General features: G+C 36.8%; 1 protein-coding gene across 24 annotated transcripts in view; it reads left to right on the top strand.

Moving 5' to 3' along the window:
* Positions 1-13898, top strand: part of nrxn3b (neurexin 3b) — a 431860-nt gene that overhangs the window by 327846 nt on the left and 90116 nt on the right. For all 24 annotated transcript variants that reach the window (XR_016145978.1, XR_016145977.1, XM_089118444.1 and 21 more), the window contains one exon: positions 4483-4664. Coding sequence is in view for 22 of the 24 variants with exons in the window: in XM_089118444.1 (XP_088974570.1) it covers positions 4483-4664 (182 nt within the window). In the remaining 2 variants the exon portion in view is untranslated. The remainder of the gene's footprint in view (positions 1-4482; positions 4665-13898) is intronic.

Here is a 13898-nt window from a genome sequence, read left to right as displayed (position 1 = left end):
GACAAGTGCTGTTGATTGACACTGTGGAATCTTGTGGATTTTTGGGGCATTTGGGCTTACCTCAGCCAGATGATAGAGATGGCTCAATCAGTTTGAGTTAAGTTAGGTACTCCTCTCGATAGAACATAGTGACTCAAAATGTGCTCAACCGTTTGGTTGAGAAGTCAGTTAAAGGGTTATATTTATAAGGGGGTCTTTGGACAATTTTCTTCCCTGTAAGGGGTCCTTGACTCCATAAAGTTTGAAAACCCCTGAAATAGAGTGTTGACTTAGCATAGACATATTAGTTGTGGACAAGGTAAAGGCTGACCCAGCGCAAGTCTTATATGTATGTGATGAATTCTCTTTCATCTCACTCCCATATGTCTCTCTGTCTCCTGGGACTCAACCCCATCCACTCGGCATGATGTCTCTTCCCCTTAAGGAATATCAACCAGCTGGGCCCTCAAGCCCAGATGTGAAAATGAGATGTTACAGTCATAAGAACAAACGAATGGTGGTGAAAACGTCAACGATGGCAATAAGACTGCCAGTGCACCTGCGGTCTTGTTTCTTCTGTACAGGGCCCAAAAACTGCACAAACATGTTCATTCCTCAGTTCTTTGATTTCAATTGCTTTGTTCAAATATTGAGATGCCTACAGAGGCAGCATTTTAAAACTGTTCCAAAAGGTAGACATTTTTATGAATGACGCGTTTTCTTTTTCATCCTACCTTGTGCTAATGCCTACAGCCTGCATTGGTATAAGTGCAGCGCTGCATTGTGTATCACTGTATAGAGGGAATGCACGTGACGTCACCGTCAGTGAGTGGCAAAAAGACTGAGCGGCAAAAGATTTGACAAAAAATCAGAGGTATATTTTTACAGACTGCTATAGAAAGAGGAGCAAATGGCTCACTGCGATTCACAGAAACAACTGGACCCAGTCAGCGAAAGGTGGATTTGCAGTTATCATTTTGTGTCCATATGCTGAATTTAGGTGTAAAACCATACCCATATATTTTTCATTCAGTATTTATCATTGCATATTCTGAATTATTGGATGTTTTTTAATAAACACTGACCAAAAAAAACAAAAAACTATAAAGTTTTAGGGCTGGATGATATGATGATATAGGCTATATATAACACTGACATAAGTGATCACCAGGATTTAGAAGCACCTATATTGTATTTATATAAAGCGTTCACAGGAAAATTTACTTTATGTTTAGGTCTATGTTGCTTTTATTTCCACGGTGTCGAAATCAGGCAAACATAAATGTCAGGCAACACGATTCCTGGCTGCATGTCAATATCCATGGATCACTGGATCTTTAGTACTGTAAGTTGTAAGGAACACTATATTGAGTCCAACATTTAGTTTAAATTGATAAAATTGTTAGTTTTAGTCGCATTTTTGCAGTTTGCCCTATTAAATCCAGTCACGCAGCAGATCTTTTGCCACTCAGTCAGGCTGAGGTCCATCAATTCATTTCCTTTATTCATGCTTTTCCATAACCGCCACCTACTGTCAGAGTTAAGATACATTGTTTCTGGCCGATATTTAAAATTGTGTTTATTTAAATGGTAATTGTCTTTTGGTGTTTCACTATTAGAGTAACGTAATAATAAATATTAAGAAAATATTTAATTTCTCCTCATTGTAATTGGGCCTCGCTGGATGTACGAGCATTGGCACGTGCCTGAAATGCTTATGCATAAATCTGGCCCTGTTTATAATAGATCACAGAGATTCTGATGTTTTAATAGTTTTAGACCTTAGAGTCCTGAAATCTAATTGATTACATGCTTGTCCAGACATTAGTAAATGGTTCTGATTTGAGAGGGGTAATTACTGTGATTCAAAGTAACTTTCGGGAGTTTTGTCACTCGTTTTATCTTTTGCCGTGGGTGTGATGTGGAAGCATAATGATCCTTCTTCTCGAAGAGCCAACGTCCAGCTTATTTTCTTTGCCCTTTTTGTGTTTGTCAAATTACACTTGGAAGAGATTGTTTGATTTTATATCTCTGCCTGCTTTTGTTCTCTAGTTGCAGGTTCATGTATAATGGATGAGGATTGTAAGTCTTTTTTTTTTCTTTTTCTTTTTTCGGCAGCTTCAAGCTTTTCCCTGTATAGAGTCCCATTTCAGTGGCTTGAGGGCCAAGCATTGATCCCAGTGCTCAGCTCAAGCTCTAGACACACAACCAAGGTCTAAGAGTCACCATGAAAATTGGGTCACTAAAACTTGCATAAAGTATAGGCTTGTTGAAGGTTTCACAGTGATCTCATACCAACTTGTAATAAATTCTGCATGAAGAGCAATGATAAAACAAGAGCCTGGTCCTGGAACAGCATAGCATCTGAATCGTCACTATAGGGTTCTTAAAATCCATGTTTTCTGTACAGCTGAGGATTTATCTGTATGTGTTTTTTAAAGCAATCAAAACACCTATTCTGACAGTTATAGTTTCTCATGTGGGTGTCTGTACAAATAGATGAGCATGGCACCTCAGTGATAAAACTTGAAAAAATGTGAAAAAATTTATTTGTGGTGGAGGAGCGAGTTTGGTGATCCTACGAACTGGGAAACACACTGCTTACGTGGTCAGTCGCACACTCAAAAAATGCTGGGTTGTTTCAACCCAAATTTGGGTCAAAAATGGACAAACCCAAATGTTGGTGAATGTAATTTCAAATTTTACCCAACTTCAACTTTCATACATTTATAATTGCATTTTAACCCAACATTTGGGTCAAATATGGACAAATATTGGGTTAAAAATGCAATTATAAGTGTATGAAAGTTGAAGTTGGGTTAAATTTGAAATTACATTTAAACCTAACATTTTTACCTCATAAAACCCTTTAAACACCTATTATATGTTTCTGGCCTTTCATGGGGCTGTTGTAATACAGTATAAGCCTTATTAAGAATGTATTATTACATTTTTACCCTTATTACCATTCAAAAGTGTGTGTGTGTGTGGGGGGGGGGGTGCTTTTTTAATGTAAAAAAAAAGTTAGATTTCAAATACAGCAAATGTTGTTCTCTATATTTATCAAAGATGTATATATATATAAAAAAACACGTTTTCACAGAAATATTAATCTGCACTCAATATTGATAATAATCATAAATGTTTCTTGAGCATCAAATCATTTACACTCCAAACAATGCTGGGTTGTTTTAAGCCTGGATTGGGTAAAAAAAAAAAATGGACAAATCCAAATGTTGGGTTAAAAGTGTAATTTAAAATTTTAACCCAACTTTTTAATTACATTTTTAACACAATTTTGGGTTTGTCCATATTTGACACAAATTTGGGTTGAAACAACCCAGCATTTTTTAGAGTGCATGGCATACACTTGGATTATAAGAAGAAACTCTTATAGGAAAATAATATCCTATTATTTTATTATTCGATCTCCTGTTTAAAAACCATTAGTAAATGGTTTTCTGCCTTATATTTTATCTGAAAACGATGGATGTCATTTTGAAAATTTGGAAATTATCAGTTATAGGTTTATACAGCCTCTTATTTGAAGTAAACATAAAGCTGCTTGGTTTATATTTGTTATGTATTGCTGCCATAATAACGGCCCATTTCAAACGTTTACCTGCTTTTCTTTCTCCTTTGAGCGGTGATATGAAATAATGTTGTTCTTTCAGCATTTCAGTAGGCTAGATCTGTCAAATGCATCCAAAGTGCAGCAGAAAAATTCAGACGGCAATAAAATCACAGACTAGCCCCTGTAAATGTTAAAAATGCCTTACAACCCCATGAGAAACAATTAGTGTCCGAATAGGGCTACAGTTCTGGAATACTGATATTCAGCATTCAGATTTCCCTAATTACTTAAACACTTCATGGATTTTACAGTAATCTAGCAAATTGCAGGAAATAAGAGGAATAAAACCTATAGGACAATCATACAACAGTGAACAGTATCCGTATAAAACATTGCATTTGTATTAGATGTAATACATTGGTATTGGATTCACTGTTATCGGTGACTGACTGAAAAGCTTGTAATTCAAATCAGCTGCTCTTTTTTTTTTTCTTTAAGCCTCACTTCATGTTCAGTTGTAGTAAAGCTACTAAAACCAGTGAGTGGTTCTTTTCCTTGTCAATACTGTTCTTCGATAAATTTATACAGCACAATAGCCTTTTAAGAGTGCATTTACACTGTGAGATCTAGTGCACAGATCTGGTATTTTGACACATTATATTGTATGTCCCATCTGTTTACATTTGCTGAAGACAAACAGGCTGTATTTACATTAATACTTTGCCAAGACAGGCATTTTGTCTGCTCAAGCTTATGTAGTTGCATCATCGTAAGCTCTTTGCTGTCTGTTGAATTGTTGTATTAAAGTCTGTACTGACAACACTGCTTAAAGACTGATATTGGTACTTTTGACATCCCACCAGCTAGATGTTGCATTGTAAAAGAGTCAGCTGGTCTCTCACACAATCTTTCTCTATTCCTCTCTGCAGCTGGAGCGACGTACATCTTTGGAAAGGGCGGAGGTCTTATCACCTACACATGGCCCAATAACGAGAGGCCCAGCACTCGGACCGACCGACTGGCGGTGGGCTTCAGCACCACTATCAAGGATGGGATTCTGGTCCGCATCGACAGCGCCCCCAGGCTGGGAGACTACATCATGCTCCATATCGTAAGTCATGCCTCGCATAATGTTTAGCACTTATAATGGGTGTCAGGGTTGCCATTATACTACAGAGCTGACTATCACAACCCCCGCACTACATTATACACACTGTGAAACATGGGTTATGAGTAAATTGAAATGCATCATCATATCATAATTCGATCACTACATAAACTGTGGCAAACATAAAATATTAAAAAGTGTATAAATGAAGTATATTCATTGGCTCTCAATCTATTGACATTTTTAATGACAACCCAATTAATTATTTTAATTAATCGTGCATACCAATATATATATATATATATATATATGAGATTTAGGTGGTATTTCAAAGATACTATAGTCTTTTGGCAGATGAATACACTTAATAAATAGGACAAAGTGAGTCATTAGAAGTCTTGTCCACATACATATATACAGTGTTGGGAGTAACGCATTACAAAAGTAATACATTACAGTAACATATGACTTTTTGCTGTAACGCAGTAGTGTAAGGCATTACTAATCAATTTTCAGTAATATTTTACTCGTTACATGTTCAGTGAGGCTTGTATTACAGTTGTATTACAGTGTATTGTCTGCTTTCACTTCTTAAAGGCAACAGACTATGTGAAAGTTTTAAAGCAGTCTTTTAGTGCCAGTTCAGAGTGGTCACGTCTGTAACATTGTTTTTTACTCATAAATGCGAACACGAAAACTAAAATAAAATGAATATTTTAAGTTCTATGGAGACTGGAGAGCCAACCCTTCCTCATCCGATTTGCGCAGTGTAATTAACAGAATTACAAAAAATATATTTTGCCTCCTATTTTTTTGTCACGCATGAATGTGTCTTTTCCCTAATATTAAAAATAAAACATAGACTGATATTTGTCTAATGTCTGGAGTCCTTTAAGGAAGTAGCCTATATATGTTTCAATACATGTATTTTCTGAGAATTTTTATTTCAAGTTTTGACTGCAAATGTCATGTCCATAATGCGGGACTTCCCCAATTTTAAATAATTTATCCTCAACTAGTTTTGTGGTGTAGGTCTACGTATTTTATAATGTTAACTTCAAATAATACTAATAGCCTAATTTAAAGATAAGGCAGCATTGGATATGGACGGTAAGGAGAATAACGCTGGAGTTGGAAGAGGTGTGTCGCGATTCTGTAGGTTCGTGGATCTGAGTCGTGTGGCGAATCGCGATTTCGGTTTCATATTGCATATCGTTACAGCCCAAAAGTTAAGTTCTACTTAGTTATTTTGGTGAAAGTAACTCAAAAGTAATACATGAGTAATGTAACGCATTACAATTCTGAGACAGTAATATTGTAAGGTAATGAATTACTTTTAAATAACAGTAACAAGTAATACCTAATGTATTACAGTTTGGAAGTAACTTGCACAACACTGCATATATATATATATAACACTTTACAATAAAGGTTCATTAGTTAACATTTGTAATGTATTACTTAACATGAACTAATCAAGAGCAAAATATATGTTACAATAATTTTAAAGTTGGTTAATAAAAATGCAGCTGTTTATTGTTTGTTCATGTTAGTTCATATAGTGCAATGGCTACTGTTAACAAATACAACCTTTGATTTTAATAATGTATTAGTAAATGTTGAAATCAATATTAACTAAGATTAATAAATGCTTAAGAAGTGTTGCCCATTTTTAGTCATGTTAACTAAAATTGAACCTTATTGTATAATGTCACCATATATGAAATATTATATGATCCAGTTTATCCATTTAAAGACCAAATTGACATGAATCCAGTCTGTTGTCTTGTTCACTGTTGAGGTGAATTATAATTTGATACATTCTTTATGATCTTGCTTGGGGTTCATTATTGTGACCAACAGTAAAAGGTAACAAAGTCAGGTGGTAATGTCATATTGCTGGAATCCTCAGAAGTGTTTGTAGGGGATTCTGCTGATGCAAGAAAATGGTGATAATGTCTGAAAGAAAGCCAAATTTCAACAGATTGAAAGTCTTTTTCTCCTTAACGTCTCTGTGGAGAGGTAATGTACTCACACACCATCTGTTCCATGAAATAGCAACCAAGGCATCTTGGTTTGGAGAGGAAATGAGAGAGAATGTAAGTCACTGAGATAAGAGACGCGTTTTTGACCCCCTGTGAATGGAAAGCCCTCATGGTGTGATTCGTGTCGACGTGCTGCCGTTGAATTAGTTAGACATCTGCTAAAGCAGTGGATCTCAACTGGTTTGAGAACTGAACGTCAAATGAGTCCCCTACACCGCACTAAAACATAACCCTTAGTTAATACAGTTTGGCTTGAAATCTTTTCTCTTTTCTTTTAAAAGTTACTACATTTATTCAATTAACTATCATAAATGCTTGATTATTGGGTAATGCATTTTAACTTTGCGTTTTGGAAAAATGAAACAAATTAAAATAAAAAGTAGTAAACCTATTAACTTTTTTATCTGTTCAAATCAATGTGTGGAACTTGTATCTTTTTGAATTAGTTAAATTCAGCTGTTTATTACTTTGTTTTTGGAAATGTACTGTATATATTTTTGAATTATATTGAGTATGACGTTATAACCCTAATTGTGATCCATATTGATTATGTACCAGATAAATAGTATTTTTTTTATTTACCAGTTGTTTCATATTTAAAATATATTTCCCCTTTAATTGGCCCTATTTTATTTTGCAAAGTTGCTGATTAAGTTACAAAGTAGCATTTGCAACACCACCATTTATCATTGGTGTTTACCTGTTGTCCACAACTCCATACGAACAGATCTACGAAGGTCTTACCCACCACTGTTCTGAAGGATAGCGTGATCCTCTACATCTGCTTGTTTGTGAAGTGTTATTTTGAGTCGGAAGATCGATCCTAAGTTCATCCAAGTGGAAATTATAATCGGGTTATCATAGCTCATACTGTTTTCCAACCCAAATGATGAAGAACTGCCTAATAACATCTTCAAATCCCACTCAACAACGCGCAGCAGGAAAGGCAACACTCAATATCCCATCAATTCAGTCAAAAGGGATTGTGATTGGACCAGAACTATGAGCCTATGTGCGCCATGAGACTATACACACATCTAGACACACAAACACACTCTAAAGATTAACATCCTACTGTGAGGCTTCAGTGCAAATTAACTTACCGGCTTTAGACTGAGAAGAAGTGGGACATCATGGGAATCAACACAGCGAGCTTTCTTTGTCAGCTAATTCCTCAAAGCAAACATCACCTTTAGTATCTCAGTCAAATGATCAGTGGAGCATTTAAATGAACCTTTCACCTGTTGAAATCACGAATGTCACACTGAAGGTTTTTCTTTTCTTTCTTTTTGTACTTTAGCCGAGAACAAACTGCAACGTTTTAGGAGTTGAGGTTGCATTTATTTGCAGGACTGAATCCTCCTTGCATGTGTGTATGGATTTTACCTGTATATTTGTACCGTTTTCCAGTAATATAGCTAAACATTTCAGAACAAGGAAAAAAAATCATCAAGGCTTGTTTTCAGAGAATATATCTTGAATTGAGTTTATTTTAATAATTTTAAGAAAAAAATTTCCCCTATTTTCTACACAGTCATTACAAAATGTTGGTGTCCTGTAGCTTTAAAGAAAAAATGTGGATGGGCAATGTTTATTTTATACCAAACTACCTTTAACAACCAGTAATATAGTATCATGCAGCGATCAGTTATATTGTAAAAGACAATGAGTTTTGTTTATGCTTGTTGTAAACAACATGCACAGTTGATCAAAATGTGTGGGTTGCCCCGAGATGGCAGTGCTGGTGGGAACAACTATAGTTGAAGCGAGACAGATGCTATGCGAGACAGATGCTATCGCAGATTTAATGTGAATTTGGTTGTCTGAAGATTTTTTTTTATTTTTTTTGGGGGGGGGGGGGGGGGGGATGAAGAAACTTCTGACTGAAGAAGAATGACAGCCATATTTAGCTGCAGTAAATATGTGACCATCATGTTTTGTTTTTCCCTTATTTTTCTGTGTAATTACTCAATCAATATTCTTCCTAAACAAAGCTGGGGTGGTGTTGCTTATTGTTAGAGAATTTTAATTTACTCACATTCCCTCCTTTTTCATTGCCAGATCCCAGAGGAAAATCAAGCCTTAATGAGTTGTTCCATTGCGGGGCTAATGAGGCGTTGAAAGAGTTTAAGTTCCAAGTCAATTTAACAGTTTCTGTAAACAGGAATATTATCAGATGTCTGGTTTCAATCTGATTTATTTGAGCGGTTTTGACACCACACTAGCTGCCTTTACTGTGGGGTACGAGGCCCAGTTCTTTCGAGTGTGTAGCAGAAGAGTAGGCAAGCTTTGGGACACACTACTCCGCCATGATTGTGTCTTTAACGGACAGCTCTTTCGCTTAGTTATGTGTGTCCTGTCGCCGTTTAAACTGCCCTGTTAATCATCTTGTCACAGTTAAAATCCTTCACATTCAATTTAATTTCCTAGCATTTCGGAGAGAGAAAAGTAGAAGCACGTTGATCCGCCAGTCGTGGGTCTTTCATGCTGAGACTCTCCTCAAGTGTTTGCAATTTGTATAATGATGCATTTAAAAGTTAATGACTAAACATATCTTTACAAATGTTTACAATGCTGTTGCAGATTAAATATAATGTGGATAACATTGAATAAATATCTTTCCGTCAGGTTAAGTACTTAATCATTTAAACCCCTTTATCTCAACCTCTCTACCTAACCGTCGGACTCGCACATCCTCCATGTTTGTAGTTTTTCAACACTTTGTATTCGTGTTTGTAGTTCTAATCAAATCCTCGTCCAACATGCAATTTTAGCCGTCAGAGGGGATTTGCACTTTGGATTCTAACCGGAAAAACTGGACCATCCGGGGATCTTTGGAATAGTCATTCCAACTACGAATTGGGACACACTGATTCTAATTTCGAATACCGTTTAGGACAAATAGTATGCGAATAGGAACGCGCGTCTGACAGCTATCCAATCAGAGGAAACACATGAAGTGCAGGTGTAAACAGGCCCTAAGAGATTCAGTGTGCAGTGTAGAGAAAATCATTGATTATAATGGAACTTTGTGAGATTGCGATGAACTGAGTGACAGCATTTTAGTGATTACAAAGGGAGCGGTCTTGGTGCTCTTTCTAGGCTATATAATTCATTCAGAATTTAGATGAAAGTTGCGTTTTGTTATGCTGTTAAGAGGACCGATGGCCAATTACACACACTGGAGAGTTTCGGAAGTGACATCAACATAAAATTCACTCTCGAAATTGTAATGATTGACATAGTGATAACCATAACCCAAAAATGTTGAAATATGTACACATTAAGCAATGTTAATGCAGATTAATAGATAAATAGAAAAATATTCAAATTTTCATATCAGTATTTTTTTGACATTTTATTACAGTTATTTGTAAAACTGGCTTGTAATTAATCTAAAATGTCTCACTGTACATTGCTATTCTTGTTATGGCGGAGCTTTACTAGAGCACCCACACCAATCTGTCCAAAAAAAAAGGGTCCCACTTTATATTAAGTGGCTCTAGGTACTATGTACTTACATTGAAATTAATAATTTGATACAATGGACTTATTGTGTATGCATGTTTTTACATTGTACTTACATTTTAAAAAGACCTGCATGTAAAATTACAGCTGTAATTAATATATGTAATTACATTTGTAATTACAATGTTGACCCTAAAAGAAATCATCAAATCATTGTTTCTCCACTGACAGTTAAAGCCCCTGTTATGTAACATTCTTTGAATATTATCCAACATTTCCCAGCAGGGACTGACTGTCCACGCTGACCAGCCAAACCCTGACCTCTTGGTTCCAGATAATAGTGAATGTTTTCCTGGAGAGGTTAATGGACAATAATCACAACCCTTCTACCAGTGAGATGCCATGCTTTACAGCACGAGCAATCAGCATATGTTCAGAGAAAGATTGTGCTTTTAACGTGTCTTAGGGGCACAATGAACCTTTTTAAACTGTCTGATCTTTTCCACTTTAATTCAAAGTTTAGATGTGAACAAAACAAATAAAGTGAACTGAGAGCAGCTGTGAAGAAGTGATTTCAAACAGGGCACTCCATCTAAATCTATCACCTTCAAAAACAGTGATATTCTCTCTCACTCTCACCTGCCAGTGTATAAAAGTATTTGATGCCTTTTGCTGTGAAAAACTACTTTCCTGTGTGTTTAAGAAAAAAAGGCATTCTATTCTATTGGTTGAAGAGAATAAAGGATTGGATAATATTGCTGTTTTGTGAAATGCCTCTGTATTGTGGTCCTGATGGCCATTGTTTGCGGGTAAGGCATTTTAATCTACATTAACTTTCGGATTGTTTATGATTGCATCTGAATGGGTTGGCTTTATTTCAATACTGTGAAATTCGTTTCTGAGAAACTATTTTAATCTGTTCTTAAGAACTTTTCTCCAAAACCCTAAAAGAAAATCCCTTATAAATTGAAGCAAAAATTTATCTGTTAGTTCCAGTCCTCTAATCTGATCGACCAACAGTACTGTGATCTGTGTGTGTTTGTTACGTTCCAGACCCGAGTGTGTGTGAGGACCAACAGTACTGTGATCTGTGTGTGTTTGTTACGTTCCAGACCCGAGTGTGTGTGAGGACCAACAGTACTGTGATCTGTGTGTGTTTGTTGCGCTCCAGACCCGAGTGTGTGAGTACCAACAGTACTGTGATCTGTGTGTGTTTGTTGCGCTCCAGACCCGAGTGTGTGAGTACCAACAGTACTGTGATCTGTGTGTGTTTGTTGCGCTCCAGACCCGAGTGTGTGAGTACCAACAGTACTGTGATCTGTGTGTGTTTGTTGCGTTCCAGACCCGAGTGTGTGTGAGGACCAACAGTACTGTGATCTGTGTGTGTTTGTTACGTTCCAGACCCGAGTGTGTGTGAGGACCAACAGTACTGTGATCTGTGTGTGTTTGTTACGTTCCAGACCCGAGTGTGTGTGAGGACCAACAGTACTGTGATCTGTGTGTGTTTGTTACGTTCTAGACCCGAGTGTGTGTGAGGACCAACAGTACTGTGATCTGTGTGTTTGTTACTTTCCAGACCCGAGTGTGTGTGAGTACCAACAGTACTGTGATCTGTGTGTGTTTGTTGCGTTCCAGACCCGAGTGTGTGAGTACCAAGAGTACTGTGATCTGTGTGTGTTTGTTGCGCTCCAGACCCGAGTGTGTGAGTACCAACAGTACTGTGATCTGTGTGTGTTTGTTGCGCTCCAGACCCGAGTGTGTGAGTACCAACAGTACTGTGATCTGTGTGTGTTTGTTGCGTTCCAGACCCGAGTGTGTGAGTACCAAGAGTACTGTGATCTGTGTGTGTTTGTTGCGCTCCAGACCCGAGTGTGTGAGTACCAACAGTACTGTGATCTGTGTGTGTTTGTTGCGCTCCAGACCCGAGTGTGTGAGTACCAACAGTACTGTGATCTGTGTGTGTTTATTGCGCTCCAGACCCGAGTGTGTGAGTACCAACAGTACTGTGATCTGTGTGTGTTTGTTGCGTTCCAGACCCGAGTGTGTGAGTACCAACAGTACTGTGATCTGTGTATTTGTTGCGTTCCAGGCCCAAGTGTGTGTGAGTGGTGCAGAGTGAAATCGGTGCTGTCATTCAGTGTAATTGTTCTATTGGTTAATTGATTGAAAAAAAAAAAAAAACAGTTAGAAAGCACTGTGTTTTTGTTCTTCCAGGAGACTGCAGTATTATTAATATTTTTGTACATAATAGTCACAGCAATGTTTTCCTTTCACCTGGCTTAACAATGGCAATCCATACCACCACAGTACAAATCATTTCTACCAATACTAGAAAGATTCACCCCAGGCTCATTAGAAAACCATACCTCTGGCAACATTTTTGCAAATAAGCAAAAATACGTCACGTTTTGCACGTTTCGCAACTGTTTCAAAGTGAAATGTTCAGGGAGTTGAGCTAAAAGCTTGTCTTTTTACGGAATAAAGTAACGTGAATATCGCAGCGTTTTACGTTACATTTTGTACGTATTACCACAGTTCTGCATTGAAATGCTCCGATAGTGTTAACAAAAGCAAATGTGACGTAAAAACGCAAACGGAATCATGATATTTTAGCTTGTTTTTGAACTCGTCTTTGAGCTCTTTCACAGGATTCATACTCGAACTCTCCGCATCACAAGTACAATTCTGTACCAGCTGAGCTATCGAGCAAGCTTAGTACGTCAGTAAAACTGAACGTATGGAGCTGGTTAATGATGCAAACTCCAAAATATATTAGTTTACAAATCATACACTATGGTAAAAAAGTGTAACATAATTGTGCAAGGAGCCGTGTGGAAACAATTCTTTATTAATCCATAATCTGTCCGGTAATCATAATTGGATGTGAAAATTACTATACTAGCAATTTACTGCCTCTAGTGTTCATTTCTGTTGGAAACTGCAGTGATATGTAAGTATTGGTACGTTGCAAAAATGTGACCATTGTCTGTGAAAACACAGCTAAAGTCTTTTTTTCTTTCTATATTAAGTCATCCAACATAATGTAAAGAACATTCTGTGAAATTATAAACTTGATGTCTTAAATATTGACTGAGTTAGGCCATGTCAAGTATTTGCTGAATTTCAGGTTCATTTCAATTTCTTGTTTTCAGGATATTCCAATGTAAAATCAAGCTCAACTGCAACACATTTGAACCATGTTTATCCTGAAAGCTGAGATTCTCCCATTTTCAGATATGATACATTTATTTAAAACACAAATTTGTTTAAAACAGATCTATGATGTGCATGTCCAAAAAGCATAAAAACATTGAAACGGAACGATTATATTTACAGCTCTAGTCATCGCCATTATCCCCTGGAAAGTAATCCTGTGTAAGACCTGTTATTTCATCATTTAAGGGGCAATTCCAGCGAGACTGGTAGCATATAAGCTGTTTAAACAATCAGCTATTTTCTGTTTCTGTCAGATAGGAAATTCAAAGAGCAAATTATTTCTAAACGTAGCAGCCATAAACCGTCTTTCAAATAATATGGTTATCTTGGCAGAATGTTGAGTTACAGAACAAATGAGCTGTCCTTGAAATTTTGGGTGATATGACACACGGAAATCAGAACCCGTCTTTCTTGCCATTGATTGTCGCTCTTGCGGATTGATATTAAGGTCTGTTTGCACTTTCTAATGGTAGATAAGAACTGAATTTTTGAACCGAATGATACAAGA

Source organism: Pimephales promelas, chromosome 13, assembly GCF_988280905.1.
Source record: "Pimephales promelas chromosome 13, fPimPro1.hap1.1, whole genome shotgun sequence".
In the NCBI taxonomy this organism is placed as follows: domain Eukaryota; kingdom Metazoa; phylum Chordata; class Actinopteri; order Cypriniformes; family Leuciscidae; genus Pimephales; species Pimephales promelas.
Note: the sequence above shows the minus strand (reverse complement) of the source record. Positions and strands in the feature narration are given on the sequence as shown.